At 45.7% G+C, this 27,487-nt stretch overlaps 2 protein-coding genes across 3 annotated transcripts in view; one reads left to right on the forward strand and one right to left on the reverse strand.

The window, feature by feature from the left end:
• Positions 1 to 6,564: 6,564 nt before the first annotated feature.
• On the forward strand, positions 6,565 to 22,820 carry THBS1 (thrombospondin 1). The gene is made up of 22 exons (XM_081144028.1): positions 6,565 to 6,738; positions 7,308 to 7,403; positions 7,665 to 8,224; positions 9,130 to 9,205; positions 9,468 to 9,667; positions 9,784 to 9,906; positions 10,938 to 11,031; positions 12,510 to 12,683; positions 12,972 to 13,148; positions 13,458 to 13,631; positions 13,886 to 14,013; positions 14,124 to 14,276; positions 14,720 to 14,938; positions 15,393 to 15,500; positions 16,068 to 16,227; positions 16,383 to 16,501; positions 18,056 to 18,290; positions 18,483 to 18,710; positions 18,876 to 19,147; positions 19,538 to 19,635; positions 19,741 to 19,880; positions 20,783 to 22,820. Exons 2-22 carry the CDS (start codon positions 7,337 to 7,339, stop codon positions 20,788 to 20,790), a joined length of 3,513 nt encoding a protein of 1,170 aa, XP_081000154.1. The 5' UTR covers positions 6,565 to 6,738; positions 7,308 to 7,336; the 3' UTR covers positions 20,791 to 22,820.
• The window catches only part of FSIP1 (fibrous sheath interacting protein 1), a 147,806-nt gene continuing 143,138 nt past the window's right edge, over positions 22,820 to 27,487 (reverse strand). The window contains exons 12-13 of one of the 2 annotated variants that reach the window (XM_081144043.1): positions 24,846 to 24,923; positions 23,225 to 23,301 (exon numbers count right to left, since the gene is read on the reverse strand). In XM_081144043.1, the coding sequence (XP_081000169.1) occupies positions 24,877 to 24,923 (47 nt within the window). In that variant the 3' untranslated portion in view covers positions 23,225 to 23,301; positions 24,846 to 24,876. Of the gene's footprint in view, positions 24,924 to 27,487 lie in introns of both variants that reach the window. The other variant, XM_081144042.1, reaches the window with a different exon arrangement.

Consider the following 27,487-nt stretch of genomic DNA (forward strand, 5'->3'; position numbering starts at 1 on the left):
AAAGCGGGGGGAGGAAATGAATAAAGAAAGGGGGAAGGAAGAAGAAAGTAGTTTCCTCCACGTCACACCTCTTCCCTGGGAAGCAGCAGTGTTTATCTTTGGTGTTATAATAAAATCAAAAGCTTTCTTCAGACTATACACTCATCCTCTTAAATTAGAAAGAGTGACAGTTCTTTTGGCTCAGTTCTACAAAATGCAAGTCGTCATGACCTCACTATTAAAAAAGGGTAAATGGAAAAGTAACCTCCCAAGAGATTGATATCACTTAAAACAAATGCCCAGAAACCTAGCCATGTGGTTGCTGTCCACGTTTCCCCGTGGCATGTGAGTCTTTTGTCCAGACTGAAATTGGACGCCAATCTCCATGTCACATTCAATCTTCAAATTCTTCACACAACAGTTGGGCTTTTCTTCGTGTTTGCTTGTCTTATTCTTTTAACTGACGCTCATAATTTTCTTCCAGGGAAAAAAGTAAGAACAGAAAACTTGGAAATCACACTTAATCTGGACTGCACATGGGAAGACTGTCCAGAAATGTTGAAAACTTATAATTTAGAAATGGGTGGTTCGAAGCAGCATGTTGAAGCTCAGGGAAGTGAAATTCTTTGGGAGGAATGTGTTTTATTGGCTTCAGAAGCCAAGTCCCCCATGCAGGCCCTGGAGGCTCCATGGTTGCGTGAATGTGTGGACTCAGAGATTTTGTGGGTGACAGGAACCTCCAGGAGCCACTTGACCCCAGACTGACTCCAGAAAATGTGTCACAACCTAGCTCAGTAACTTTCCAATGTGTTACAAGCCTCACTTTTAGGAAATTTCTATTTCCAAAGACCTCATCCCTTGTGAAAATGACAAGATCAACACCTTTACAACCCCAATAAGAAAAAAATGGTACAGCATTAACATACGTTCTTTTCTTCCTCAAGCTAACTTGGACTTTTTTTTAGCCCCTAAATCGTCCGTGTGGCTCCTGAACATCACTGAGATGCTCCCAGGCCCTTCAGTTGTGGGCAGAGCAAGCAAACGCCTGTCTGCAAGGGAAATGGTCGGTGCTGGGCCAGGAGGTTATTTCATGGTTCCTAGAAACCTGGGAGGCCAGGCTGCCTCTAGGTCCACAGAACCTGCTTCAGAACCGAAGTGATTCTCTGCCGCATCCCGGGCCAGGGAAACTGCAAGTGCGCGGCTTCCACCGCAGCCCGAAGGTGAAATGCAGCACCCGTCCCAGGAGCAGCTGTCACGGAGCAACGCGTGACTCGTTACTCATGTTACTCCTCCGGGAGTCAGGGCACCAGGGAAGTCGGGGACCCTGAGGGGCCACAGATAGGATGAGATAACGCAGATCGGCCTTTGGGCAACAGGCTACTTTCAGTTTCCTCTGCTCTTTCCTCCTTCCCTCTTTTTTTTTTTAAATATATCTTTATTGATTTGAGGGAGAGGGAAAAAGAGAGATAGAAACATCAATGATGAGAGAGTCATTGATCAAGCCCGCAACCCGGGCATGTGCCCTGATCGGGAATCGAACCCCGATCGCCTGGATCCTAGGTCAACGCTTAGCCACTAAGCCAGGCCCGACCGGGCCTTCCCTCTTTCCTTCGCCTCCTGAATCTCCCCCCTCTCCCTGTCTCCTTATCTTGGGCCCATACCTGGTTGTTAACTGGCAAACTGAAAGCATTTCCGCTCATTTTAATGCTGAAACATCTTTGAAACCAAATGAAATGAACCTCAAAGAGAAGGGAATAACCAAAAAGGGAAGGCCTTCAAGCTGGAGATCAGGGCACCGGAATTGTTTTCTGGACTTCCACAGGCTCTGTGACCTTTTTCAAGTCACTTCACCTCTTTGAACCAACTGCTTCAACTATTCACTGAGTGGTTGGACTAGATGGCTTTCCTAGGTTAAGTTTTCTTTTTTTTTTTTTGGAGAAATTTGAAGCCCTGGTGGAGAAAGAAGAAACTGGGAAATAGAAAGTGTGATTGGGACTCATCAAGTTAAGTCACACTGATAATTTCCCAGCCCCTCCCCTTTTTATAAGGCTCCTTTTCAATGTGTGACCATCTTGTGAGGTGACAAACACTTGAAAAGAAAAAGTTTATGCACCGAAACCCAAACCGGCCCACACTAATGGTGCCCCAGAGGGACACAAGCTGGCAAAGCATAAAAGTTAGGGAACAAGGTTTGAGGATCAAATGCCTAACACGGTGACTTCAGTTGGTAGCCCCATAATGTACAACCAAAACTTGTTCCGATAGAACTAAAGTGTTCTCACCAGAAAATAGAAAGTAAATGTGTGAGGTGCTGGATGTGCTAATTCACCCAATGGAAGGAATTTTTTCACAACATTCGCATACATCAACTCATCACGTTATACACTTTCAGTATCTTATGATTTTATTTGTCAATTATACCTCATTAAAGCTTAAAAAAAAAAAACTTGAATAATCAGAGAGGTTGCCCTCAAGCACAAGGTTTTCCATCATCAACAGCAAGTAACTCTTCCTCCCAATCCGGAGCACTAACGGTCTCTTATCAAAGACAGCTGGGGTTTATCGTCAGCACACATTAAGAGGCTGTTGTCCCTGCCCTCCCTTCCCTTCCGTGCTCATCTCCCCACTTCCACTTCTGGGCCCAGGCTGAGTTCCCGCCATCTCCTGTTTCCATCTTCTTGCCCCCAGACCCTCCCCTTCCCAGCAAGTGGATTTCCCAGCGCCTGCATGCTGGATCAGCTCATGCCAGATTGTGTTTTCTTTGTGCACCCAGGAGAGGGACACAAAGACAGGGTGAAGCCTGAAGAAAGGCTCGCTCACCAGGCAGCAGTGAAGAGTGTTTGGGACTGGAGTCTGCTGGCAAAGGGACAGGGAGGAAAGAGAATGGTGCAACTTTTCTGGGAAGCACTTCAATGATCTAAATGAAGACTCTTTAAAACATTTTAATGTTATGACCCATTCTTGGTTTTCTTTTCCTACAGAAATCAGAAGAGATTCAAACAAAGGATGGGTGGAAGGCTATCTAGGCAGAGGAAAAGGGGAGCCGCATGAATTCTGATGTTTGTGGCTCTTAGTAACAGGAAACAAATTGGATTAAATAATAAGCATATACGCAAAAAATCTCGAGGTGCAATGGCCTTTGGGGTTGGTAGATTTAACAGCTCAAAAATGTGGTGTAGCATAGAGGTTCTTTCCATCACTCTGCTCTTCTTTCTCCAACAATGCTCACGCGCTGGGCTGGGCTCCCCTAGTGGCCAACCGCACCAAACAGCAGTTACCAGCATTCTTGTTCTGTGCAAAGGGAGCGAGAGAAAGGCTCATTTCACATGGCTCTTTTTTAAAAAAAAAAAAATAATAAGAAAGGAGTTTTCCCAGAAACTTTCAGCAAACCTTTCATTGGCCAGAATTGGGTCACATGCTAATTGAAAATCAATCACTAGTTGGAGAGCAAGAGATGGTAGTAGAAAAGGCAGTTACCCTTAAACCAATAGTCCTACCCCTTTCCCACTGAGATCAATTCCCTGAGTGTACTGCTTTAGTTCTGTAGGAAGGGGCAATGTTTGGGAGTCAATCACCTCATCCACCCCAAAAATCTGTTGGTAACTTCCCTCTGGCTCTGACCATGAAAGCAGCTGAACGACTTGCAACCATGATCTAGGGAAACTAGTCAGGGGGAATGAATTTATGTTGTCTTCATTTTAAAGATGCTGTGATTTGGGCCTATTCTAAAATACGACAAATTTTCATTGCTGCTCATTTCTAAGAAATTTTCCAATGCTGAACATGTCCAACACGTTTTTAAATCCCTACATACAACCACAACCCACCTTGCTGTTCTTTGCTAGATAAACAAAATTTTTTCCTCAATTATCTTGCTCTCCTTAATCATACACAATTTTTAAACTAGCTGTTACTGACAGTCCTTTCCTCCTATTTACTGGCAATGTTCTTAGGTCAAGCCCATGTCCAATTAGAGGAACTTGGAAAAAGGAAACCCTACAGCAAAATGCCACCTGCCTTACAATTTTATTTTAAATAAGTAATCCTCAAAAATGGCAACTTGGCAAGGAGAGCACCGGACCCTCTCCCTGGAAGGCCCAGCACTTGCGTCCATGTCAGATTGTTGGCCTGAAATCCCAGCATTTGTAGGTTAAGGAAACACACACACACACACACACACACACATGAGGGACAATATCCCCAGCATCAAAGGTATCAGTTTTCCTTCCCCTTTTCCCATTCCTGCTTCACGCAAAGTGTTCAGAGGTATCGAGGTTTCTGGGGCATATTTTCAGCACACATCAACCAGCAATGTAGGCGAGCTCCTAGCAGCTGCCCAGAGACCCCTCCACTGTGGTCTTTTTCCACCAGAACAACTGGGGTGTCCTGGCTTGGGGAAGGCCTTCATGAAATAGCTCCTGTAACTATTAGCTTTCTCTAATAAGAAAGCTCTTTCCTGCTGCCATATGGGTCACCTTCCTATTTGTAAAGCATGTAGAAAGTTAAAGTTTTTCTCCTTGTTTTGTTGAAAGTTAAGTTCCAAAAAAACTCCAGAGGAATTCCTACCATCACTTAGTCAGGAAAGTGGCTAGGTTGAAGGCGTTGTCCAGTGAGCTTCTACACCATCCACGGGGATCAGGCAAAGGAGATGATCCTTTTACAAAAGGAGAGATGTGCTCTGTTTTTGTGGACCTCTTGTGGACCTCAAGCCCTCAGCTGACCTGCATAAAATAAGCAAGTGTGCCAAAGGAGCAGGGGGCCAAAAACTGTTCCTAAGTACCTAGTATCATGATAAATTAGTAGCATGTAACAAAAATAATTACCTTTCAAGGAGTGAACAGGATGCTCAGGAAGGAGAAAGAAGAGGAGGGGCATGTACGTCTGCTGACTCTGGAATCTTCAGATCTGTTTGGATGAGTCATCACCTATGACTTCCACGACAGGAATCTGATTTGACTAATCATCTGATAGAGCCTTTTATTTCTGTCCCTCAACATGTGAAATCTCTCTGACTGTCAGCTTTAGTGATTACTTAAGCAACCAATAAACATGTGTCTTAGGAACATACTGGTCATCTTCTAGAAGTACTTAATGTATATTGAGCAACTGGGAAACACTCACTCCAAAATCCACACACACACATGCACCTTGTCACACAACACTCCCACACACAAAAAGTGAAATTGCTGTTTGATGAATGTAAACTCGTGGGTGTTTCCAGCAATTAGGAGTCCTGCCAGGTGTGAGTGCCGAGAAGGGAGGTGAACCCCAGGGCTTTCCCAGCCTGTGGCTGGGATCCTTATTTGATAAAGTTCCTACCTATGCCCTGTGTCTCAAGGCCAGGGGACCACAGCAGGGGAAGTGTGGCTGCTGGACATCCCAGCCCAAAGAGATGAATGGAATTCCAGGCAGCTGGAGTCATGCTGGCTTGGGACAGTGGCTTGGAGACCAGACTTCCAATGACAGGAGCTTTAAGTGGCAGCGCTCACGGCAATTGGTGAACCCACAGAAATGTAACCCACACCTCGGTTTCAGAGGCCGAAAAATGAAAAGAACGTTTAGGGAGGAAAAAAAGGAAATAAAATAATAGGCAGGGGGCAATTTATGACTCTATGAGTCTGTCCTCTAAATAGTTTAAGACTCTGGGGCCAGATGGTTCTGCAAATCCTCCAACCAGGAGTCACGTTAAGAAGCACGAGTGGGCACAAAAACTGTTTTTCAAGACACAATTTCAATTCTGGCTTGAGGGAACTGGATAGAGTAAGCTTCCTTAGCATTCCTGACTAGAAAGAAGTTGCCCTCACAGGTCCCCTTGATCAGAATACGCACACCGCCCCCCAGCGGCAAGCCGCGTACGCGCCGTAGCAATTGGGGGAAGCGACTTTTCGCGAGGATGCGGGAGTCTGGCTCCGCAGAAAGTGCGCCCCGACGGTCCGCGAGGGCGCGAGCGCCGTGCCCCCCGTGCCAGCCGGCGCCACGCCGCGCTCGCCTCCCCTAGAGGGCCAGGCGGGGGGCAGGCGGGGGCAGGCGCGCGGTGTACCCCTTCCCACCGGGATGGGTGGGAAGTACCCACCCAACAAGTACCCACCAACAAGTACCCATCCAGCAAGTACCCACCAACAAGTACCAAGCACATACGAGGGAGCTTCTTTAATCAATGGTTCTCTCTTGGTTCCCATTTACCCCCTCGGGCTTTTTTTGTTTTTTACCAGCGGGCCGGGGAGCCGGGTTTGTCTGGAAGCCCCCTACTGGCCTTGGACGGGTGACCGTCGCTGGTCGGGATGCTCGCCCTGAGCGCATCGGCTGGCGTGGCGCAAGAGCCAGAGCGCCGAGCCTGCGCGCGCCAAGGACGCGTGGGCGGGCACCTCGTTTTCTGAGAAGTTCCAGGGCTCTTCAACCCCAACCCCCGCCTCTCCCTTCACTTTCTAGCTGGAAAGTTGTGAGGCGAGCGGCGGGGGGCGGAGAGAGGAACCCAGACTGGCCCCCCTCCCGCTTCCTGCCCCGCCGCCTCCCATTGGCCACCTGCAGGCCCAGGAATGCGAGCGCCGCTTTAAAAGCGCGCGGCTCGGCCGCCTCGCCAATCGCTCCAGCGCAGCCAGCCGGCGAGTCCGGGCTCCCGCGAACCTCCCAGCGCAGCCTCCGACTGCCGGCCTCCGACTCCGGCCTCCGCCGCCTCCCCGGGCGCCCCGCGCTCTGCAGGACTCGGCGCCCGTCGCTGCCCCCGCGCCGCGCCGCCGCGCCCGGCCCGTGTGCACACAGGTAGGGGGTCTCCGGGCGGCCGCAGGACCCACGCTGCCCGGGCCATCCAGCCTCGGGCTCCGAGGCTCCAGCCCCTCAGAGACTTCGGACCCCATTCTGTCCCTCCCAGCCGCTGGGAGTGTCTCTTCTCGTGGAAGAGATCCAGAGCCATCTTCTCCAGCCTTGGGGTTCACAAACCACTCCTCGGGGCACCCCAATATTTTCTTCTATTCTCTAAGTCCCCCCTAAATCTTTCTATCAGTTCTCTAGAGAAGAGTCCACTTCCCCATGCCCTCCCCACAACCCCCCAAATACATCTCCTGTTCCTGCTGTTTACCCTCGACTTCCCAAGGAAACCCCCCACATCGTTGGGTTTTGCTCCCACACACAAACTTTAAAACCACAAACTCTTGCCTTCAACTCTCACTTTCTTCCTGATGCCCTCTCCAAAGTAAATTCTGTTCCCCTTCATTCCAGCAAACGTGGGGCCAAGAGGGGATCCCCAGGGACCTGGCCCCATGCCCAGCCCCCACTTTTTGCCCAGTCTACCTGCTTTGCCATCTCTAACCCTGGCTCTGCTTCTGCTGCAGGCTCCCTGCTGGACACAAACAGCTCCATCATGGGGCTCACCTGGGGACTCAGTGTCCTGTTCCTGTTGCATGCCTGTGGCTCCAGCCGCATTCCAGGTGAGTCTATATAATGCCTTTGAGGGGGAGGGAAGATGAGGAGGTGCTGGTTACCCCAGGTGTGCCTCCCTCCCAGCTCTCCTCTCCCAGCTGTCTCTCCCTGAGCCCTGACTGACCGTCAGGATGCAGGTTCCCTCTGCCCAGGGTGTTTCCCAGCTCTTCCAGTGATTTTCACAGTCCCTCTGGCCCCAGCCCTCAGAGCTGAGCCCCCAAGCCCTGGCCCCTGTCTAGAAAGCTCACAGTGTGTCCCGCTCCTAACAGAGTCTGGGGGAGACAACAGCGTGTTCGACCTCTTTGAACTCACCGGGGCTGCCCGCAAGGGCTCTGGACGCCGATTGGTGAAGGGTCCTGACCCTTCCAGCCCAGCCTTCCGCATCGAGGATGCCAACCTGATCCCCCCTGTGCCTGATGACAAATTCCAAGACCTAGTGGATGCTGTGCGGGCAGAGAAAGGCTTTCTCCTCCTGGCCTCTCTGAGGCAGATGAAGAAGACCAGAGGCACACTGCTGGCGGTGGAGCGGAAAGACCACTCTGGCCACGTCTTCAGCGTGGTCTCCAATGGCAAAGCGAGCACCCTGGACCTGAGCCTGACCGTACAGGGCAAGCAGCATGTGGTGTCAGTGGAAGAAGCACTCCTGGCCACGGGCCAGTGGAAGAGCATCACCCTGTTTGTGCAGGAGGACAGGGCCCAGCTGTACATCGACTGTGAGAAGATGGAGAATGCTGAGCTAGACGTCCCCATTCAAAGCATCTTCACCAGGGACCTGGCCAGCATTGCCAGACTGCGCATCGCAAAAGGGAGTGTCAACGACAATTTCCAGGTGAGGTCTCTTCTCCAATTCCTGGCCTGTGGGGTTGTCTACTGGCCAGCTGATCTGTCAGGAGGGCTCTAGCAGGAGAGGCAGGAGTCCCAGTACAGAAAATACTGCCTGTGGACTAAAGCAGTGGTTCTTAAACTTTAGAGAGCTTCAGAATGTCCTGGAAGGCTTGTCAAAACGCATATTGCTGCACCCCACCCCCAGGGTTTCAGATTCAGTAGATCTGGGCTGGGGCCTGATAATTTGCATTTCTAACAAGTTCCAGGTGAGGTTGATGCTGGTGGGGGTGTTCTGGGGACTACACTTTGAAAGCCACCAAAGGAAATAAATGGTTTTCCTATAACAAGCCTGTTCAAGCTTTAGGTACTCCTTATACTCTTCTCAAGAAAGTAACTTATTTCAGATGCATTCAACCAACTGTAATATTGCGTGAAATTGGATGCTTGGTTCAAACAGAATAAATACCACTTTGCTATTTGATCTCTCATGGGGATATAGCTGGTCTCAGATAAAAGGTTAAAGTAGTGATTTGCTGCTGCAGCCTCTTCTTTGCTTAAACTTCTAGGTTTTTGCAACTGTCGCTTTGAAACGCCCACATTTAACTCTTTGACACTGAAAAGTGTCATTATATCTTCAGCTGTAGTATCAGATTCCATTTCCTGTGTACCCAAGTAGGCTGATAACTGAATTCTTTGTAAAATACTGAAGACTTGGCAGAAGACACAGTTAAGATTTTGAAGTTGTTTGGCAGTTTATGTTGGTGTGTTATTTTGACATGGTGATCTTAAAAGGGAGCTCTCTCAAACTTCTAGAGCATCTATTGTGCGCTTTTCCTAGCGTAAGCAGTCTCTGCCTCCCACGTCCCTCTCCCCAGCGCTCTACAAGTAACATGTGTCCTTTGCCCACAGGGGGTGCTGCAGAATGTGAGGTTTGTCTTTGGAACCACACCAGAAGACATCCTCAGGAACAAAGGCTGCTCCAGCTGTGAGTACCCTTTTATTTTTTTAAGGTACCTGGGGGAATTCCACCCAAAACAAGCCGAGAAACTTAAGCAATGTTGGTTGTGTGTAAATTACCCTGGGTAACCCAGGTAAGAGGTATATAAAAGTGACCTTAGAAGCTATTCCACACACAGATCCCCTCTACCTGCATCCCTTGCCCCAAATGAACTGTCTTTTACAACTAGGAACTCTGGTGAGAGCATCTTCTGTTATTTTTCTCATTATGTTTGTTTGTTCCTTGGCAGCTACCAATGTCCTTCTCACCCTTGACAACAACGTGGTGAACGGTTCCAGCCCTGCCATCCGCACTAACTATATTGGCCATAAGACAAAGGATCTGCAAGCCATCTGCGGCATCTCTTGTGATGAGCTGTCCAGCATGGTCCTGGAGCTCAGGGGCCTGCGCACCATCGTGACCACGCTTCAGGACAGCATCCGCAAAGTGGTCAGTGGCCTCCACCCTCAGCCCTTTAGCATGAGCCCCTGAAGGTTTAGCCTTTAGTATGATCCCAAATGACTGAAAATGAGATTGGACACTAATGACCTTTCTCCCTCTTTTAGACTGAAGAGAACAAAGAGTTGGCCATTGAGCTGAGGAAGCCTCCCCTCTGCTACCACAATGGAGTTCAGTACAGAAATAATGAGGAATGGACTGTTGACAGCTGCACTGAGTGTCGCTGTCAGGTAAGGGCTCTTTACACACCGAAATACAAATCAATAGCATGTGTTTGAAGCCACAGTCTCTGGGGAAATACCCAGTTGGCCACACAAGCTCTTTTTATGTTCCATGGCCTGATACCAGAGTGTGTGTGTGTGTGTGTGTGTGTGTGTGTGTGTGTGTAAGATGCAATTATGACATCTATAAAATCTTCTTTAACTCTCAGAAAGTTTTTCAAAGTCTTAATTATACCCCAGGCTTAGTATCTAAAAGAACAAATCTAAGACATCTGAATAATTTACCTGCTTTATTTCAAAGACCTAGTGTTGAATGTCAGGTAAATAACACCTGGTTGGAATGTCCTTTTTTCCCCCAACCCTGATTTGTATTCAGCTATGACAAGGAAATTCTTTTAATACAGTACTGGCTGTTCAAATAACTCAGCCTGGCATTGTTAGGATGTAACTGTCCCCTTAGCTCAGATGGCCCTGCCTGCAGTGTGTGTGTCACTCTAGCTCTCCCCAGTGGCAGGTGAGTATGGGGGTTTATCTGGCTCATTGAGCAAAGGCAAGCTTAAATACAAATCATGAATTGCTCGATTTTGGAGCCATCTGTATTAAATTCCCATTCTTCTGCAATATAATATAAAGCCAGATCTGTCCATGAGGGGAAAAAATATGTTCATTAATCTTCTTTTTCCCAGAGAGATAATTTTTAAATTTAAAAGTACCGAGTTTTATGAGTTCAATTTCAGATGCAGATTAATAGATTTGGTTATGATAATTGGTGATTCCCTTTGGATAAATTCTTCATGTGGTAACATCCACCATTGACTAAGTAGCGATTAAGAAAGAATTCTCCAAGGAATGGAGTGACAAGTAACTAGCACTAGAACCGTGTCTACAATACTGGTGGCTGCAAATTAGACAGACCTATTAAAATCATCCCAGTAGAGTATAGCCCTGACCATTCACCTTGGAAGTGAAATGTTATAGGATGTAAAGGTCTGCTTGCAATATGTTTAGTAACCCATTTCTTCCTCCCTCTTGCCCTGCAGAACTCTGTTACTATCTGCAAAAAAGTGTCCTGCCCCATTATGCCCTGCTCCAATGCCACGGTTCCTGATGGAGAATGCTGCCCACGGTGTTGGCGTAAGTTCCTAAAACTACATGGCCATTCCTCAGTGACGAGGTCAATTCTACACAAACCCTGGACAGCCGAGCACAACACTGGAACCCCAGCACTTCCATCACCTGTTTTCATTCAGCTTTTTGCTGCAGCATCTGGTTAACTGGTGGCTTGTTTGCTGTACAGAGCCCAAAACTTCATTATGACTGAATCTTAATTACCCCCTGGATTATGCTATGGGCAATCATAATCTTGGTATAGCTTATTGATCCCGATTGTATATTCTGAGGAAAAGAGAGACAAATTTGTAGCACCAATAACTCCAAGTTGACTGCTTCTAGAATTTGGCCTTATGGCCTGGAGTTAAGAAAAATCCATTCATCAGAAAAACTGATGAGCTATAGTTGAGCTATAGTGCAATCATTGGACTTAATTGGGCCTAAAAGTTCTACCTAATTTATCTGCAAGAATAAGAGGCCTAAGAAAGTAACAGCAGTTTGAGTTAAGTTAGGGCACTAAAAGAAGTAAGAAACTAACATTGTTCATGGCACCGTATCCCTGGTTTTTGTTGCTAGTATAAATTAATCACTGTGCTGAGACAATATTGAATGTAGTAGGTACAAGTCATAAAAGTGATTCATCACAACTAAGATAAGAATTAAAACAGGGAAGTAGCGCTTGCCCTGCACACACCCCAACACCTACACACACTGGTCCCAGCTCAGGCTAACCGGTCCCATCCGAGGATCGTGTTCGCGATCCTGGCACTGTGCTCACCATTTGCATGTCTGTTTCTGTTCAGTGTTCACTTCGGGTGCGGGTTAAAGAGAACAAAGCTAGCTGGAGACTGGCGGAGTTTTGAACTTGAATCAGGGGTTGCTAGGAAAACTTCCAACTGATGGCAAGAGAAAACAAGTTCTCTATCTTATGTCTGATACAGCTAGGTGTGACTGTAGTCAGGGTGCCTGGGCGCAAAGTAAACAAATACATTCTCCTCTTGTAAAAATATGTGCAGAGAAGGCCCCGAATGCTAAGGTGAGAGGAGCGACACCGATGAGCCACATGGTCGAGTTGGTGCCCAGAGCCAGCAGCAGCTGAGCTGCCTTCAGCTCACCTGTCAAACACATGGTCTGTGGCTCCCTTAAAAATCAGAAGTGACTCCTGTAAGCTGCCTAAAACTCTGGTGTTCCTGGAAGCCTGAGACTGGAAATGCCTGCCAGAGACCTTAAGTCAGGAAGGGGCAACTCATTTCAAATGCAGAGAGGGGGGAAAGAAGGCACAGATGAGTAGGAGAGCACACTGCGAGGGGCGGAGCTGTGCTGGGCCAAGCAGAGCATTCTTAGCCCTATGCAGAACCCGTCGTGACCTGGGATAAACTACTTTGCTGTTGGCCTAAGAAATATATTGCTTTCCTCTCTGGCAAGGGAAGCAAGTCCTGAACAGAGCAGTCTAAAGAACAGTTTTACTGATCACACAGTAAGTGAACCTGTTTCCTCTGCAGCCAGTGACTCTGCGGATGATGGCTGGTCCCCGTGGTCTGAGTGGACCTCCTGCTCTGCAACATGTGGCAACGGGATTCAGCAGCGTGGCCGCTCCTGTGACAGCCTCAACAACCGATGCGAGGGCTCCTCCGTGCAGACGCGGACCTGCCACATTCAGGAGTGTGATAAGAGATGTAAGTATCTTGGCCGCTTGGGAATGCGGAGAACTGACCTGTCCTTGTCATCACCAAGAGCAACTCCAGAGCCTAGAGGTTAAGAGCACAGGTTCTAGACTCTCTAGATCATCTACCTGAATACTCTTGAGCACTGTTTACTCTCCCTGAGACTCTTCATCTGCAAATGGGGATAATAGTTCTCCATAGGGTTATTTTGAGGAATTTATTTAGATAATGCATTTAAAGCAGTTAGCACAGAGGTTGGCTCATGGTACGCACCCTGTAACCATCAGCTTTGTACTTTAGTTAAACAGGATGGTGGCTGGAGCCACTGGTCCCCATGGTCGTCCTGTTCTGTCACGTGTGGCGATGGTGTGATCACAAGGATCCGGCTCTGCAACTCTCCCAGCCCCCAGATGAATGGGAAACCTTGTGAAGGCGAAGCTCGGGAGACCAAAGCCTGCCAGAGAGATGCCTGCCCTGGTGAGTGTGAGCACACTGCCCGGCTGAGGCCTGAGCCCCGAGCGCCGGCTCTGCCCAGCTGGTTGCCTGGCATCTGACCTATCTGTTCAGTGGATTGTGGAGGGGAAAAGGTTACTTTCTAGAGAAACAAACAAATTCCTACATACTCAGCAGCTTCTTTTAATGAAAAACAGAAAGAAAACCATTTCAAAACATTCTCCATGTGTCGGGGTAGCAGCGGTTTCTTGAACAAACTTAGGAAAGTCTTCTGTGGCAAGTAAGGTGTTTGAAATGGACCTTAACTTCTGCATGTGGTTTGCTTTTTTACAGTCAATGGAGGCTGGGGTCCCTGGTCACCGTGGGACATCTGCTCTGTCACCTGTGGAGGAGGGGTGCAGACACGCAGCCGACTCTGCAACAACCCCACACCCCAGTTTGGCGGCAAGGACTGCGTTGGTGATGTGACAGAAAACCAGATCTGCAACAAGCAAGACTGTCCCATTGGTGAGTCACATAGCCTGGGACAAAACCGCCCTTGGGGTTTCTTTTAATTGACTGCCATGGTCAGCATTCAAGGGAGTTTTGGCTTTGAGTGGTCCTGAGTGGTTTAATTGTTCTCAATGCCAGATGGACAGCATAACCTCAAGTTATCAGTTACATAGACCCTACGGTATTTTACACTGTATGGTACTTTAAGTGACTGGTGTGGCAGTTAGCAGCAGCTGAGACCAACCGTTTCCCTGTCTCTCTTGTCTCAGATGGATGCCTGTCCAATCCCTGCTTCGCTGGGACCAAGTGTACTAGCTACCCCGACGGCAGCTGGAAATGCGGTGCTTGTCCCCCTGGCTACGGTGGGAATGGCATCCACTGCACAGATGTTGATGAGGTGAGAAACTGATGGCTGAGAGCTACTGTATCTAGGAGAGCAGTGAACCTGTCCTACTCATTTCCTGCAGCAGTTTTCTAAACATTAAGCAACCGTTGTTTCTTCCATAGTGCAAACTAGTGCCCGACGCCTGCTTCAACCACAACGGAGAGCACAGGTGCGAGAACACAGACCCCGGCTACAACTGCCTGCCCTGCCCGCCGCGCTTCACGGGCCCGCAGCCCTTCGGCCGGGGCGTGGAGCAGGCCACTGCCAACAAGCAGGTACAGTAGCCAGAGTGGCACACCAGCACGGAGGAGGGTGTCCTTGACAGAAACAACTAGAAGAGGGGGGAATTTAATTTCAGCCCCTTCACAAAAACCAGGGAGAGGGTGAATGCACAATTCGGCTTTTAGAATCATGGTTGGAAACTCCACTGTAAATCCAGCAGCGGAGGGACAGTCCATCCATGATATTTGAAATGCTGCTCTGGAGCAAGTTGTGAGCCCATGGAGCTGAGCGATTTCAGGAAAAACACGCAGAGAGCGATGTTACCCTATAACCCGGACATCTGCGGGGAGGGTGGGGAATGGCAGAAGTAACCCACGCCCTTCCCCAGGGAGCCCATCTGTTCGGAGATGAGATGACGAGGATCTGGGTTCTTGCCTCTGCAGTACCTGGGGACCCTTGAAGGCTCTGTGTTCACATCAGGATGTTGTCCCCTCAGGTGTGCAAGCCTCGCAACCCATGCACAGATGGAACGCACGACTGCAACAAGAACGCCAAGTGCAACTACCTGGGCCATTACAGCGACCCCATGTACCGCTGTGAGTGCAAGCCCGGCTACGCAGGCAACGGCATCATCTGCGGGGAGGACACGGACCTGGACGGCTGGCCCAACGAGGACCTGGTGTGCGTGGCCAACGCAACCTACCACTGCAAAAAGGTACGACCAGCTCCCCTCACGTGCCTCCAGAAAGAGGGCGCGTCACCCTTGTCCAAAGAACAGGAGAGGGCATTTTAAATGCTTGAAGTTTGAAAATGCAAATGAGAGATTAGGTCACCCGAAGGCAGAGCAGTGTTAATTCTCAATAATAGTAAAGCACCTGGTGCCAAGACCGTCCGTGTGGTGGCCCTTTGGCACTTGTGTCCCATAGTCCAGTAGTTTGTTCAAAGAGATGTGCGCTTCTCTACCAGATGCCAGACTATGGCTTGTGTTCCCAGCCTGTACGAAGCCTGCAGCGCTTATGAAGTCTATATATATACTCCAAGAAAAGGTTTAAATTTTTTGCCTTCCTGTAAAAAATACAGGTTGTTACAGAGTAGCTTCGGTTGTCTCGTGCACAAGCTGAGCGAAGGACACGCGGACCGCAGCTGTAACATGCGCCTTCTCTTTGCAGGATAACTGCCCCAACCTTCCCAACTCAGGGCAGGAAGACTATGACAAGGATGGAATCGGCGATGCCTGCGATGACGACGATGACAATGACAAGATTCCAGATGATAGGGTAAAAACAAATGTTTTCCATTCCTCTTTTATCTTTTCTATTCAGTGATAGCCTGAAATGCTTTTAAGAACTTGGAGTTATAAGGAAAAATATACCAACACACACAGGATAATTGGAAAATTTTCATTATGTTTCAGTAGTTTGAGGACATACGTGTTGCCAAGAGAATTTTTAAATGAGGGTTTTGGTTTTCATCCCAACCTTCCCTCACCCCATTTGAGCAAGATAGTCCATATATACACAAGTGACACTTTGCTCCCCAGATTTATTTCAAATGTTTTACCTAAATTAGAGTAAAATTTACTTTGGGCCTATTGAGAACTGAGATGAGGTTGTATTTACATCTCGCTGACTTACAACCAGCAGGAATCCATTTCTCATTCATTATGCCCTGGTTTTTAACTTTTGCAGTGATCATTTTATACTGAATGCTTGATCAGTATATCCACTTGGTAAAAGATAACTGTTGCAGATTTTTGCAGTTTTATATGTACTACGCATATGGTTTGAGCTTTCAGCTGGTTACACAGACAATGTTGTAAAATGTTCCATTTCTTCTCTTTACAGGACAACTGTCCATTCCATTATAACCCAGCCCAGTATGACTATGACAGAGATGATGTGGGAGACCGCTGTGATAACTGCCCCTACAACCACAACCCAGATCAGGCTGACACAGACAACAACGGGGAAGGAGATGCCTGTGCTGCAGACATTGATGGGGACGGTAAGGCGCGCCCCGACTCCAGCAGGCCCGTAGAGGATGGTGACCGTGCTCAACTTCCGAATGATGGTTCTCCAACCCTGGCTGTTAAGCATGCAGTTTGGTTGAAACAGCCGAGGCAGAGATTTCAGCTTTTGTTTGTCCCCTGTTCTCTGCAGGTATCCTCAATGAACGAGACAACTGCCAGTATGTCTACAACGTGGACCAGAAGGACACCGACATGGATGGGGTTGGAGATCAGTGTGACAACTGCCCTCTGGAACATAATCCGGATCAGGTAGGTGGACTCCTTTCAAAATCTTTCAGTAAAGTATTGGAATATCCTTTTCTAGGCCTCCAAAAAATACTGCAGACACTTTCATTACCGTGGCTCTCAGTGGTCTGGCAGCCAGGCATAATATTTTTATGTAAACAGTTTGCCTGAGTCCCACAGATCTTTAGCATGACAGTCTTGTAGCTTCAATCTTGTCTTGTACAAAAGGTCTACATGACTTGTTCAGCATGATGTACCATTAAGATAGATTATACAAAGTAGGAATCTGTAACTGACAACTCTTGTATATTACTCATATTTAAGACTAAGAGATGAAAGAAATATCCTTAAGCAAAATAACCATTTCCATGGCTAATGATATAATCCAACTGGAAGAAAATCATCAAACTAAAACTACCTCCCCCAAACTGGAGAAATCACTGTTTCCTTATCATTCATCAAAAGCACTTGGCATTGCACACAAATATCACTGTCTGCCCGGACCAGGAAGTCTACAGATTGACATCAGACAGACAGTTTCCATGTCTGAAAGGATTTCTTTTCTTGTGCAAATGCCCATCATTATTTCCTAGGGACAAAAGTTAAGGAACTTTTTTTCTAAAATGCATTGTTCTGGAAATTGAGAAACCAGCTTTTAAAAAATGGGAATATTTTTATAAGACTCAAGATATGAGAAACCTAGGTTTTTCCTCCTAGTTCCTTCTTATGAGGTCCTGTAAAACAAAGGCAATAGGATAAGGCACTTTGGGGCCATAATGGGAAAGTGTGAATGACCTGAGAGAGGTTTGCTCACCAAATGGCATTGAGAGTCATATTTTGAGATTGGGTCTTACCGTAAATTAAACCTCTTCAAAGTCATTTAACTTCCCTGGATGAGTTTTTGGTTCCTCAGACTGTGGTTAAATTTTATAACAAAATTCAGGCATCAGTACTGGCAAGAAAAATTCCAGTTTGTGTATAAATAATCTTCAAGCATCCCATGCATGCTGGATAATGTAAAAGGACTCTGAGAAATATAGTTTTGACTTTACCTGAGCCAACAGATGACAGTCCTTATGGACTAGATGTATAAAACCAAATACCTAAAAATAAAAGAAACTAATTGATCCCTGCCATATGAATTACCCACTGTACACAAAAAAGTGCCATGTTTCCATGACTTAATGGCCTACAGTAGAAGTTGACATGTCAACAAACTTACACTTGAAACCCTTCAATGGAAAAATAACCAAAATATACCCAAAGAGTTTCATTTAACATTAAGGTAGAAGCAGTTAACATTGCATTTCATCCTTAGTGACTAAATAATGCCTTCTATTTAATTTTATTTAGAATGTTTTATATTTTTTAAAAACTCTTCAATATCCCTTTTAAAATTTTCATATAAAAAACAAGGTTCAAGGAAGAAAAACTTAAAATTTGTTAATATTACTGTCTTTTGGCAGTAGCATTTAGACTTGAAACTCCACTGGCCACATCAAACATTGGAGACTCTTCCATGTTATCAGTAACATTAATAACTTATACTTCCGTTTACCCTCCGTTTCTCCCCTTCAGCTTGACTCTGACTCGGACCGCATTGGGGATACCTGTGACAACAATCAGGATATTGATGAAGATGGCCACCAGAACAACCTGGACAACTGTCCCTATGTGCCCAACGCCAACCAGGCTGACCACGACAAAGACGGCAAGGGAGATGCCTGTGACCACGATGATGACAATGACGGCATTCCTGATGACAGGGACAACTGCAGACTCGTGCCCAATCCTGACCAGAAGGACTCTGATGGTGAGTTGGCAGAGCCACTTTCCAGAGTACCTGAAACCATGCTCTCTAGATTGAGGACATAAAAACAAAGATGAATGCGTTCAAGAGGGTGAAGGGACTAAATGCCAACTTTGAAAAGATAGCGAGTTTCTGACACCAGTAATAATAGTATTTCAGAATTTCACTGAACTCTCCTTGCCTTTTTGACCTTAGGTGACGGTCGAGGTGACGCTTGCAAAGATGATTTTGACCATGACAGCGTGCCAGACATCGATGACATCTGTCCTGAGAACGTTGATATCAGTGAGACTGATTTCCGCCGATTCCAGATGATTCCTCTAGATCCCAAAGGGACGTCGCAGAACGACCCTAACTGGGTGGTACGCCATCAGGGTAAAGAACTCGTCCAGACTGTCAACTGTGACCCTGGACTCGCTATAGGTGAGTAGGGGGTCCTTTGAACCGAAGGCTACTGCATACTGGGAAAGAAGCAAATATAAAAGCGGGTAGTGCGTGTGGCCCTGTGGGTACTAAGGGTGTCCGGGAGCGGAATGGAGAAGCTTCTGGCAGCTGCCGTGTTAACCTGGGTCTGGCCTCCCCTCCCAGGCTATGACGAGTTCAATGCCGTGGACTTCAGTGGCACCTTCTTCATCAACACCGAAAGGGACGACGACTACGCCGGCTTCGTGTTTGGCTACCAGTCCAGCAGCCGCTTCTATGTTGTGATGTGGAAGCAGATCACCCAGACCTACTGGGACACCAACCCCACACGGGCTCAGGGGTACTCGGGCCTTTCCGTGAAAGTCGTGAACTCCACCACAGGGCCTGGCGAGCACCTGCGGAACGCCCTGTGGCACACGGGAAACACCCCCGGCCAGGTAGGGACCACGGCTGCTGGGCTAGCGCTGGGGTGCTGTGCTGTGACCAGGGCTCGGGGGGCCTCAGACACCACGGTCCCCGCGGCAGTGCAGCATTAATATCTGCTCTGTAAAACCACAACTGTGTCTGAGAGGCACCCTAACTGGCTACCCTTCAGATCCGCAGGCAGTTCCAGCCTCTTCCCACAAGAAGGCCCCTTCCCTTCCCTTCCCGTCTCTGCTTTACATGTGCTCAAGGGCACACAGCAAATGAAAGGCCTTAGGAAAATCCTACGTCACCCCTCTAACTTGGGCCAGCCTTACCCTTCGAGCACTGTTTCTTATGGAATGAAATATAAGTCTTTTTGTCACGGAGCTGTGTTTCAACCTTCCCTTTCCCTTGTCCTACAGGTGCGCACCCTGTGGCACGACCCTCGTCACATAGGCTGGAAAGATTTCACCGCCTACAGATGGCGTCTCAGCCACAGGCCCAAGACTGGTTTCATCCGGTAAGATGGCCCTGATTAAATTCCACCGACAGCCACAATGGTGGGCAGCGAGGAAGAGACCAGAGCATAGGGGTGTCGCTAACGAGATTTCCTGTCTCCCTGCAGAGTGGTGATGTATGAGGGGAAGAAGATCATGGCTGACTCGGGACCCATCTACGACAAAACCTACGCTGGCGGGCGGCTAGGGCTGTTTGTCTTCTCTCAGGAAATGGTGTTCTTCTCCGACCTGAAATACGAATGCAGAGGTAGGAGCAACATGACAGCGAATGGACGGTTGATGTCTCCGGTTCAGACTAACATCGAGATGCCAGTTATGGGAGAGTCTGATTTAAAGACTGTTGTACAGACAGGGTTATCTGTAGTTTGCTGTTGAAGACACAGTGATAAAAAGGAAATAAGGCCTGTGAACTGTGGCTTGTGAAGCCCTGAGCCTTGTTAACGGTGTTAATTTGCTTAGTAATCTCTGTGCTCTTCCTACACGGTGTGAAGGTAAACTGCAGACAAGCTCCTACACAGCTCAGGCCACACGAATAGTACTTAACACCTGACATGTGTCCCTGCCTCACTCCTCGTAGTTGTATCTGTGCCGCTGCGGCACAAGTTGTCTTTCACCACTTGCCCTGTTCTGCAGGAAGGGAAAGAGTATCGCCTTCATACTGGCATGTTAATGTTCACCGCTAACCTTAGCTGTGTTTTCTTCTTTCTCATTCACTCAGTGGTTACTTAATCTCATGGGTCCAGCATTGGGCCTACTAAAATAACTGAATGCTTCATAAATGTTTACTGGGACAAAGCCTCATGCCAACAAGGTCAATTAGAGTGTGAAAAAAATGGTTAATTTTACTCAAAAAATATTTAAATTGATACAGTCTTTGAGTCTGAGTGTTTAATATAAAGCACTCTAAACTTTAAACATCGAAGGCCTTAGAGAGCATAGCCTAAGTTCTGCAAGGTCATGCTGTGTCCGTCTCCTAGCAACAGTGTTCAAACACATTAACATTTAATTTTATAAACTGATCATCTTAAATTATGCTTTTGTCATTATAAAAGTAGAGCTCTACTTAGATTGTCAATTCATTAGCCGATATTAAGATGACAGTGCTTTTATGAGTTTTTATTTATATATTTGTGTTTGTTTATTTAACAGATTCCTAATCTTCAAACTATTGATCAAAGGACTGATCATAACCAATGCTGGCATTGCACCTTCTGGAACTATGGGCTTAAGAAAACCCCCAGGATCACTCCTCCCTGCCTGCCTTTTTCTCTGCTTGCGTCAGTGTGAACTCCTAAAACATGTGACTTGACTCAAGAAAATGCAATTATCCAAATCAGACTCAGCATTCAGCCTCTGAATGAGAAGTGAATCTTCCAAGAATATAAACAGTTACTTTGGTTCGCTCTTGGGAAAAGCAGAAGCGTCCGCCTGCTTCGGTTGGAAGGTGCCCACTCCACCCAGCTTTTGCCAGAGCAGGCCGCTGTTGCGAAGCCATCTGAGCAGTGGACTCAGGAGTGCTTTTGGGCACGTGAGAGAGGGGAGGACTCACTAGAATTGGCAACCAAACCACTCCTGACTACTCCCTCGGGAATGGGGGGAGCAGGGGCCAAAGCCCTGAGGGGAGGGCACGTACCCAAGGGGTGATTGTGTGAGGAAAATACGGAGGAACTGTTACACGTTCGGTACTGAACCATTTTCAGGGGATTGAAAGACTTGCTGGATTTCATGATGCTGACCGGTGTTAGCTGAGTGGCACTTAAACAGAAGCAGGGGAGGGAGGGAGGGACAGACTGACGGCTGGACTTCCTCATGGATCCCCACCCCTTCCCCGTCACATGTAGTGACCAGAATGGGGAGGCAGAATTTAACTAGCGTGTGAGGCAGTGCTGGCTGCCACTGCCTGGTTACGCTGGAATTGGCTTTATTCCAGATGTAGCTTGTGTAGACGTAGCAGGAGAGTAAAACCTACCATCTCAGTGAGCACCAGGCTGCCTCCCAAGGGAGGGGCAGCCATGCTTGTATTTCTATGGTTAGAAAGGCACAAATGTATCAACTTAACTAAAACATTCCTTTTCTCTCTTTTTTCCTGAATATCATGGAGTTTTCTAGACTGTAGTTTTGGTTTTTTTACACTTTACAATGTAAAATATTTATTTTTTACCTACTCGAGAACCTGTCTGAAAGACTTCATGGAACAGGAAGATGCGTAAGGACTACCCATGTCATCTTTGTTGAGTCTTCGTGACTGTAAGATTGTAAATACAGATTATTTATTAACTCTGTTCTACCTGGAACCTAGGTTTCGTGTGGAAAGCGAGAGCAAGCAGTTGAGCTTTATCAGCAAATCTCTGGCAAGAAAGGGGCACAAGGGAAATTGGCAAAGCAGCTGCTCTTCACTTTGTGCTTCAATGATTTGGGATTTTTTTTTCTTTGTCTTTTCCAGTGGAATTAGCTGGTTGTCCATTTGCAAGTGTTTTTAGATAGCAAAGAAAGCCATGAGGCCTTTGATACTGTCTTACCCCACCCCTTGTGCCTATTTCCAGGGAGAAGAAAAGCATCTACGCTTACTATTTTTTCATTTTTCCAAAAGAAAAAAAAAAAATGACAAAGGTGAAACTTATATACAAATATTACCTCATTGTTGTGTGACTGAGTAAAGAATTTTGGCTCAAGCAGAAAGAGTTTAAGTGTCTAACAAACTTAAAGCTACTGTAGTACCTAAAAAAGTCAGTTGTACATAGTATAAAAATCCTTTGCAGAAAAGTATTCCCGGTAAGGAAACAGCATGGAAATGTTAAATACATTTTCTGAAAGTTATGTTTTTTTCTATCATCTTGTATACCATTGCTTTATTTTTATAAATTATTTTCTCATTGCCATTGGAATAGATATCTCAGATTGTGTAGATACGCTATTTAAATAATTTATCAGGAAATACTGCCTGTAGAGTTAGTATTTCTATTTTTATAAAATGTTTGCACACTGAATTGAAGAATTGTTGGGTTTTGTTTTGTTTTTGATTTGTTTTTTGCTTGCCCCACCCCCAGTTTTTACTATTTGCCAATACCTTTTTCTAGGAATGTGCTTTTTTTTGTACATTTTATCCATTTTACATTCTAAAGCAGTGTAAGTTGTATATTACTGTTTCTTATGTACAAGGAACAACAATAAATCATATGGAAATTTATATTTATACTTACCGTATCCACGTTTATTTGTTCTCGACTGGCTTTCTGTTGTGAGGTATGGATAAATTCCATTCTCTAATCAGTATGGCATACCCAGAAAGAGATCCCAGTACATATGGTTAACATTCACGGTTTCCATACAATTTAAGACTGAGTTCTCAGCTCAAAATACACACTTGCTGGATTTGTGGAATAAAAGAACAAATTAGTCTGCCACATTAAAAATACAGAAGAGAAGGAGCTCCCATAAAGGACACAATGTTGCATTTTATTAATGTCATTCATTGAATGCTTTTCAAAATCTAACTCAAAAAAAAACAAAAAACAAAGGCAAACAGGATTGAAGCATATAAATTCTCCCACCTACTTTTCTAACCCGTGAATGACGGCACTGGGTGAGCAACGCAATTGCATGTTGTGGAGATGCTTTAAAAGTGTGTGGCGAGTGCTCTGAAAACAGTAGCTACAGAATTCTTCACTCTAAAAAATCAAGAAAATTTGGTGTAAGCAATCACTACCATTATCCCAACTGCTGACATCCCAATTACATAACCCTTTGCTCACATCTGTCTGAACTGGGTTTGTGTCATTTGCAAGTGGAAGACAACTCGTATCTGAGGTAGGCTCGACCTGATGAAGAAGGCTCCGGTAGGGGAGGAGGCTTAAAGGACTGAGTCAGTGGCGGAGGAAGAAAGCCTGTATTTCCAAACTAACAGAGAATCCATACAGTGCACACAGTATCTACCACCCCCGCTGTGTCCATGTGGCTGTCGGTTTAAGAGAATATTACATAAAAGAATAACAATGTTTGTGAAATTTGGATTCCAGCACTGAACAATTTTGCCATCATGGGCAGTGTCATAACTGACATTTGTGAAATGTATGCCATATGCCAAGCATTATCCTAAGAGCTTTATATGCGTTATCTGATTTAACCATTTCACACATGAGAAGACTAAGACTCAGAGATATTAGGAAACCGCCGCCAAGGGTACATATCAACTAAATGCAATTTGGGATCTGAAAACGGATATCTCTGGCTCCAGAACCCAGGCTCTCTACAACATATTTATATGGCCTCTCTCGAGGTGAATTTGTGTCTATTACATGAGGCTAAATGCTTTAAAATTCACATATGTCATTTTACTAACTTTCATAATCCCTCCACTCACTGGAGTTCTGGAAAATTATTGAATAACTATGGATATCTGTTTTTCAGATTTAAAAAAAAAAAATAATGCAAGCAAAAAATAATAATGCTACATATACATTACCCCAAATTTTTTCAAAGGCAGCACAACAGCCAGCTCATTTTTTTTAATAAAAAATAAATTGGACTTCTGGTTCTAACACCAATTCATCCTATGGAGTGTTGGCATGAAATTTTCTCATGAATCCAGGTTACTGACTTGTAACTAGACACACTCTCTCTCTTATAATAGAACCATGAGGTATTTTTAAAGTAGCTGATCTTTATTTGCTGCATTCTAAAAGATAAACTCTAAAAGATAACAAACTTAAAGTAATATATCAAATAATTCAAACTCCTGCTAGAGAAAAGTATCATTGCTAATAAGATAGTCAAGCCTACCTTAGCATTGCTCTGTTGAGCAAATTCATTTATTCCTATGGCAAGTTGTACTTAACAGGCATTAGATTGGAGGAAAGAAGGAAAGTCCGGGCCAAAAACAAACATTCATAGTGATTAAATCTGCCTGAATCACAGTTAAGGTTGTAACACATAAAATCAAATACAGAACAATCAGTACGTCGACTAGTTTTAAAACAGCACATATACAAAAAAATGTTGGTTTCTATAATGTATCCCCGATGTTGAGAGATTAGCAATAAAAAACAATTTTCCCAGGAATTTCAATAAAGAAAACCATAATACCGCAAGTCTCAAAACTATCAAAGAAATGCATTCCAGAGAGAGAGTGTCCAAATATTAAAATCATTATTTGAGGAATGGTCTGTTGAATTCAAAGAATCAGAAAAGGTATAATTTAACTTAGTTTACCAACTTTCTTAAAGCATATCCCAGCAGGTCTTTGCTTAAGATTCTTTACATTCTTCCGCCACATCTTCGGTCTCCTGTTCATCTGCACATTAAAAACAATAACAAAGTTGTTAGGCCACCAGAAATGTGTACATAATTCAGAAAAATCACTCAGCCTGTAAAACAGTAAACCCTTTTACACATGAGACAACAATCACATTCTCATTTAAGACTTATCGGACAGTCCTCAGAGGCTGCATACAAAGTTTACAAGAAAAAGCCAAAGATAAGGTGCCCGCCTTCATCAAGGTTACAGCTGACCTAGGACTTCTGGGGTTTCGGGAGCTAAAATGGTTTATTTGGAGAGAGGCATCGAAAAAAATTTTTGCTTTAAACTAAGTTTCTGGGAAGTAGGGTAAAACCAAAAATAAATATATTTAAGAGTAGATAAGAACTGATCACCTTTCATTTCTTCAAAATTATGACACTAACAGAAGTGGAATGGAAATACTCTTCTGCCAACCTTAGTGAGGAGGTTATCAGAAAAGGCAGAACTGACCACAGAACCAAAGAAAAGAAGACAATAAAACCGAATCAGGAGAAACAGGAGCCCACATCACTGCTGGTGAGACTCTAAGACGGCGCAGCCACCTCGGAAAACTGTCTGGCAGGTCCTGAAAAGGTTCCCATAAACCCAGCAATTCTATCCCTAGGTATATGCCCAAGAGAGAAACATACATCACCCAAAACTCTGTATACCAATATTCACAGCAGCATTACATATAACAGCCCAGAAGTAGAAACAACCCAAATGTCCATCAACTAATGAATAGATAAATCAATTGTGGCACATCTAAGCAACAGATAAAAATAACAGGGCATTTGATGCATGCTACAGCATGGCTGAACCTTGAAAACATTATGTCAAGTGTAAGCCGCCAGACACAAAAGGCCACATATTGTATGCCTCTACTTACATGAAATGTCCAGACCAGGCAAATTCATAGAAACAGAAAGTAGATTAGTGATTGCTTAAGAGGGGGGAAATGGGGAGTGACTGCTAATGGGTAGCAAACAGTGTTCGTTTGGGGGTGAAGAAAATGTTGTAAAATTGATAGTGGTAAGGAATGCACAATTCTGTGACTATATTAAAAATCATTGAGTTGTACAGTATTTTTGAACAGTGGCCCCAAAAAAGTTACATTCATATCCTGATCCCCGGAACCTGTGAAAGTTACCTTACTGAGGAAAAGGGCCTTTGCAGATGTAACTAAGCTAAGGATCTTGAGATGAGACTGTTGATCATCCTGGATTACCCAGGAGGGCCCTATATTCAATAACAAATGCCCTTATAAGAGAAGGGCATTTGACACACACACGGGGGGGGGGCAATGTGGAGACCTATGGAGTGATGTGACCCCAAAGCAAGAGAGCCTAAGAATGTCAGCAGCCGAGTCACCGCAGACGGAGGCATCCTCCACCAGAGCCTCCAGGCAGAGTGTGGCCTTGCTGACACCTGATTTCAGACTTCAGGCCTCCAGGACTACAATAAGTTTCTGTTGTGACAATTTGCTGTGGTAATTTGTTGCGGCAACCATAGGACTCTAATACAGGTTTATAAAGTATGTCAACGAAGCTGTTATTTTTGAAAAAATCAACCTAATAATTAAGGGCAAATGATTTGTAGTTACGGAGAAAAGTGGAAAATGTAGCATGGTCAGCCCATGGAGAAGAAATGTTAAACAGCGTGTAGAGGAACCCGGGATAGATAAGAAGCGGGCCTCAGTATCCCACACCTAAGATGAGGGATAAGACCACGACCCTGCGCCCTCATAAGTGCGATTCCTCCTCCCTGGAGTGTTCTCCTTGCCCACCCAGTAAATGACGACACATCCTTGGAGGCTCAACTCAAATGCCAACTCCCCACATCCACAGTTTTTATCAAACCTCTGCAGTGCTGCCAAGTACTTTGTCCTGAAACTCCTATTACACTTGTCCCACCCCACTGTGATTATGTCCGCCCTGCTGTGATTATCGGCTTACGTGCCTGCCTTCTTCAAAGACTATGACATAATTCAGAGCAGTGATTGTGGCCTACTTACCTGATACCCTAGTCCAATGTCCTTAGTGACAAATACGACGGAGCCTGGAGCAGTGGTGTGAAAGCATGGCTACACAACAGGATCACCCAGACCCCATCCCCAGAAACTGACTTTAAATATACTGATGCCCACAGCCAACCCTTAGAAATTTATTTATTCACTCATCAGGGATGGAACCAAGTCATTCACGTTTTAACTCTCACCATGTGATTCTACTGTGCAACCAGAATTTTTAAAAGTGCTGCCTAAGGGATGGACTCAGAATAGCTTAAATGCCAGAGAGATTTGAGGCAGATACCAAGTAGAAAGATCTAAAACTCAAAAGCATACAAAGCACAGACGATCCCATGCTCGCTATATGTGTCTCCAAATAAAACATTCACCATGAAAGAGTAGAGAATTCAAGCTACAGCCTGCTTGCTCTATGGCTACGGGGAAGGTTAACCAAGGAAGGACAATAGAGTTGGCTGAAGAGATAAGAAGACGATCTGGGACAAGTAGTATCTTCATCAAAATGAAATTTAAGAAGAAAAGCAGGATTGAGCAGATGGGGGAAAAGATACCT

Source organism: Miniopterus schreibersii, assembly GCF_964146895.1.
Source record: "Miniopterus schreibersii genome assembly, chromosome: 1".
In the NCBI taxonomy this organism is placed as follows: Eukaryota; Metazoa; Chordata; class Mammalia; order Chiroptera; family Miniopteridae; genus Miniopterus; species Miniopterus schreibersii.